Consider the following 5,242-nt stretch of genomic DNA (forward strand, 5'->3'; position numbering starts at 1 on the left):
TATGTGGATCCTCCTCTCCCTCCACAGCCCATACCCCGAGACTGGGAGGATTGAAGAAAATACCACCTATGCTCCCAAACTTTTAAGCCCCACTCCCAAATCCCTGTAGCACCTCATGACCTGGCTGGGAGCACTCTGAGCCATGTCATTGGTGCCCACATGAATAAGGAGCATAGGATAGTGGTCTGGAGGAGCTTTGGGATCTTCTCCGCAATGTCCTGGATGCGGGCCCCCAGGAAGCAGGAGACTTCCCGGGCTAAGGGGTCGGGGTGGCAGATTGCCCCTTCAGTCCCCCTCAGGATGGAGTCTCCCACAACAAACACCTTAAGTTTCTTCTGGGGGAGAGTGGGGGTGGTAGCTGCAGTTGAGCCTGTGTTACCTGTGGAAGCTGGCAACTCAGCAGGCTCTGCTGGAGCAGCAAGAGGTGCGTACCTGTTGCTAAGCTCTGAAAGGGCAGGGGCCTTGGTGCGGTAGGCCTTATAGCCCTTGACCACCTTGGTCCATGCCCCTGACTGTACAGAGTGGGAGGTCCCAGAGTCCTCCTTTGTCCTGGAGGGAGACTGTGGTCTACCCTCCGGCTCCTCCAGACATCCTCCAGAAGAAGGGCCTGGCAGTAGGAGTCGATCACAGTTCCCAATGGCTCGCAGTCTCTGGACTGTGGCCCAGAGCTCTTCCAGCTGGCATGCCAGAGACCCCAAAAGGGAACAGACCCCACAAGGGGAGGTGGCCATGCTCCTGGGCCCCAGAGCCTGAAAAAGTGACAGGCAGCCCCCGCAGCCGAGAGCCAGGGGCTCCATCTGCAAGGATCCTGGAACCATAGGCACCATCTGGGTGGCCATCTCTGAGGTGCCGGGTGGGGGGCCGCAGAGCCTGAGGGGACCCTTGGAGTGCAGCACATGCCCATCCGTATCATGCCTCTGGTAGGCTGAGGCTGAGTCACCCCATGAGGTGTCAGCAATCTATCGCATGTGAAGCCACTACATCCAGCCTGCAGAGTTGGGGCTCCTCCCCAGTGCACCTGGGGAGTCGGAAGAGGAGTGTGGCAGCAGGTGCTGGGTCCTTGCACCAGCTCATCTAGGAGACTCAGCAGGGTCACTCAGCTACACTGCCAAAAAATATCCACAGAATCACAGAAAATGAGGGTTGGGAGGGATCTCAGAAGGTCATCTAATACAGCCAGCTCTCCTGGACTCCTCCCCCTCTCAGACGGGCTTCCCAAGGGATCCTGCCCATGAGTTCCCTGAGCAAATTGAAGTCTGCTTTTCTGAAGTCCAGGATTACCCTGCTGCTCTCCATCCTTCCTTTCCTCAGTATCCTGAGCTCAGTCATCTCAAGGTCACTCCTGCCCAAGTTGCCATCTACTGGTACATTCCCCACCAATTCTTCCCAGTTTGTGAGCTCCAGATCAAGAAGAGCCTGGCCCCTCGCTGGCCGCTCCAGCACTTGCACCAGGAACTTGTCCCCATCACTCTCCAAAAACTTCCCAGATTGCCTGCACACTGATGTACTGACCTCCCAGCAGATGACAGGGTGATTGAAATCCCCACCATGAGAGCTAGGGCTTATGACTGGGAAACTTCCGCTAGCTGTTTGAAGGAAGCCTCACTTACCACCTCCCCTTGGTCTGGCGGTCTATCATAGATACCCACTACAAAATTTTGTAGGTTTTACCTGCTGGATGGGGTTGTGTAGAGCTGTGAAAGTAACTGATCTTGCAGTCAGAAAAATATTCTGACTTGCTATTTCGTTCTTTCTAGTTAACTTGAGATAAAATTTCCAAACCCTGCCCCCCGCCCCTGTGTCAAGGCACTTAATTTAGAAAATGCTGAACAAAAACAATTTTATCATTCAAAAATATTATTCTGGCTGGAGCAATTTGATAGAGTCATGAATAGCGTTGATTAATCTAAATGTGCATTTTTCACTGAACAAAATATTCAACCAAAACCTTTTACCCAACTCTGCTCGCTTGAACTCTTACTGTAAATAAGACTAATCCACTTCAATTCATGCTCTTATTCAGAGCCTTAGTGGAAAAAAAAATCAAGTAATTAGTGTTACTCAGAAAGGAGTACAAGGTCAGAGCACTCATCATACAAGTATAACCAAGTTTATAAGCTTCCTAAATAGCTTGTTCCTACAAGCTCTTAGTAGTTTAATTGAGAACATGCAACTGAGCTCTGACAGCAAGAGAAAAGGTGTCAGTGCCAGTAACAAGCACACAATGCCCCATAATTGTTTCACTATTTGATTTCACATAATGTATTATTTGCATTTTGAAAGTGTGTGAAGTGTGGGCTTCAGCCCAGTTCACTATCAGCATGCTTCCCTTTCTGAGAGAGTGGGTACAGGAAACCCGTGAGTGGGCAGTTTCAATTTTTAAGACCCACTTGCTAATAGTTTTTTTGAAAGGGAACAGTTTGTTCTCAGCTGTCTCGATGCACACAAGGTAAACAGAATTAAGAACAGAAGCCCTGTCTAGTTTTTGGCCTACAGGACACGTGTGGCCACATCCAGTCTCCCACCAGCTCACTGCTGCAGGTGGAAAGCTGAGGCTGGGGAAAAGTAACAGTAAGACAGAACTGAGCAAGGTTACAGTCTTAGCAGAGTTACCACTACCCTTTGGCCAAGAAAAGAAGATATGCTTTTTATCTCATGGGCCACTGCCAGCAGTTCTCATAGAGAGGCTTACACACTCCTTACTCCCAGACCACATACTTATATCGCTAGGGAGGAACTGCTAAAAACAAATGCAGCTGCCTGCAAAACCAGCAGGCCTGGCTTCTGAGAGCTATAATGTCAGGGAAAGGCAGCGGGCCATTTCTTCTTGGGGAGGCCAGGTATTTTTTTAATGAGCTCTTTGAGTCAGTTGGTACTGGCAGTGACTTTCCCTCCCCAAGGGATTGTTGTTTGGAACATGTCGGCACACCACAGACTTCAGATTAGACATGGGAATAGGAACCTTGGGTCCTGTTATATGTTACTTTGTGAGCCGCACACCTGGCCATAGGCATTAGTGCTAGTTCACATGTGGGGCAGTCCCACTTCAGGCCAGCAGGGGCCCGGAGGACTGAAAGGTAGGAATCTGCCCTACCTCCATTGCAGGCTCCCTACTCTGGTAGTTTCCCAGGTATCTGCCCTGGGGGGGCAGGCAGGGAAGAGTTAACATGCCCGCCCAGTTCCCAGGCCCTGCTGCTCTTCTCTAGGCTGAGTCTGGCCCAGACAATGGCAAGGTTAATCCTCCCCTGCCTGTTCCCCTGGGAGAGACACCAGGGCAGCCACAAGTAAGAAGGGGGCAGGCAGTGAGTGGAGATCTGGGAAGGTGTGGGTTGGGCAATGGGTTTGATGCAGGGGCAGGAGCATTATTTACACTAAGGTATAGCCTAGATAGGCTTTGAGCCACAGAGCATGGGCTTAAAACCAGTTTTAGGTGTTAATGTGCAACCAATGCAGGTGTTAAGAGCTCCAGAAGCCACCCAAAATTACTCTGTAACAAGGTCCTTGTTGAATAAAAGCTTAAAAAAGAAGGAATCATAAAATATAGGGAAAGGAAGGGCCTCCATGGCCAGGTGCAGCTTCCTACAGCCTGGGCTGACTGTGGCATGCCAAGCAAAATGGCCTTGTGTGCCCTGCTCTGGCATGCATGTTGGGGGTGGGGGAGGGAGTTGCCAACTCCTGTACTAGAAGATATTCTGGAGATGTTGCTCCCCCATTTTTCTTCCCCCTCAGCTGGGAGTCTGCTTCCTTTCTCCATCAGAGCATGAGGCAAGGGAGAAGAAAGGGCCCTGCTCTCTGCTCTGAGAAAAGCTGGTGAGAAATCAGCTCAGGAGAGCAGGATAGTAATAACACCAAGGTTCTAGGCTTAACCCTGGTTGGCTAAGATTGGTGGTTTTCAACCTTTTTATTATTATTATTGTTATTTGCAGACCCTTATAAAGTTTGAATGGAGGTGTGGACCTCACTGAACTGTAAGTGTGGATAGTCACATAATGTTGATTGATCACATTCATAAAATCATAGAAAACTAGCCCCAACTAGATCATCCTGGCCAAAAATTTGTCAAGCCAGGAACTGAAAACCTCCAAGGATGGAGATCCCACAACCTCTCCGGATAACCTGTTCCAGTTTTTTACTACCCCCCAGTGAGAAAATTCTTCCTAATAATTTCAACCTAAACTTCCCTTGCTGCAACTTGAGACCCGTGCTCAGGGGTGGGCAAAACGCGGCCTGTGGGCTGGATGCGGCCTGCCAGGCCCTTCTATCTGGCTCGCGGGGCACCTAAAAATTTTAGAAAGTTAATATTTATCTGCCCCTGGCTGCCTGTCCTGTGGTGCTCAATGACTTGCCAAAACTCAATAAGCGACCCTCTGCCCAAAATAATTGCCCGGCCCTGCCATTGCTCCTTGTTCTGTCTTCTGCCACCGCTGGGAACAGTCCAGCTCCATCCTTTTTCAAACACCCCTTCAGATAGTTGAAGGTTACTATTAAGTTCCTTCTCGGACTCTTCTTTTCTAAACTAAATAAGCCGAGTTCCTTCAGCCTCTCCTCAGAAATCATGTCACCCAGCTCCAAACCCTCGCTGCAGTTCGGACGCTTCTCGCCTCCACAGGCCCTTCGGGATGCCCCGGGACCCACCCGCCAGCAGCCGGGTGGCAAGAGCCCGAGCTTCAGGCCCCGCCGGCGTCCCGCAGTCCCTCACCGAGTGTTGCGGGTCCCCGGCCGCCGCCGCCATAGCTGTGCGCGCGGGGGTGCGTGTCCCTTTAAGACCGTGGCGCCCATGCGAAAGGCAGCGCCCGGGACAGCTCCGCGCGCACCAGAGGCCTCGTGACTGACATCGCAGCCAACCAATGGAGGAGTTCAGAGCGTATTTCCTCGCGGCTAATCCCGCCCCCAACGAAGACAAAGCTTTGGCGTCATAAAGCCGGCCCCTGGCGTATGACTGACAGCTGAGCTGCCCAATAGGAAGATGAAGGAGGGGGGCTCACAGGGGGCACGGGGTGAAGCCAACGGCGCGGGCGGCTTCGCTCGCTACGCGCCTGCGCAGGAGCGGATTCGCGCCGGAAGAAGAGGCCGGGTCGTTGCCCGGCAGCCCTCACCCCTCCCCTGCAGCCAATGAACATCCAGCGGCCGCGCTCCTACGGGCCAATGGGAGCTGCCAGCCAATCGGGAGCCCCCCACGGGGAGGCGGGCGGGTAAGCTGGGCTCGCTCATTGGGCGGCAGCGGGGCGGGGCGGGGGCGAGG

General features: G+C 52.4%; 1 protein-coding gene across 2 annotated transcripts in view; it reads right to left on the reverse strand.

Moving 5' to 3' along the window:
• CEP57 (centrosomal protein 57) overlaps positions 1-4,862 on the reverse strand; it is a 29,705-nt gene extending 24,843 nt beyond the window's left edge. The window contains exon 1 of one of the 2 annotated variants that reach the window (XM_019530305.1): positions 4,700-4,862. In XM_019530305.1, the coding sequence (XP_019385850.1) occupies positions 4,700-4,732 (33 nt within the window). In that variant the 5' untranslated portion in view covers positions 4,733-4,862. The remainder of the gene's footprint in view (positions 1-4,699) is intronic. The other variant, XM_019530306.1, reaches the window with a different exon arrangement.
• Between the last annotated feature and the right edge of the window lie 380 nt (positions 4,863-5,242).

The sequence above is a fragment of the Crocodylus porosus genome, unplaced genomic scaffold (assembly GCF_001723895.1).
Source record: "Crocodylus porosus isolate Cpor-Errol unplaced genomic scaffold, CroPor_comp1, whole genome shotgun sequence".
NCBI classification, from domain to species: Eukaryota; Metazoa; Chordata; order Crocodylia; family Crocodylidae; genus Crocodylus; species Crocodylus porosus.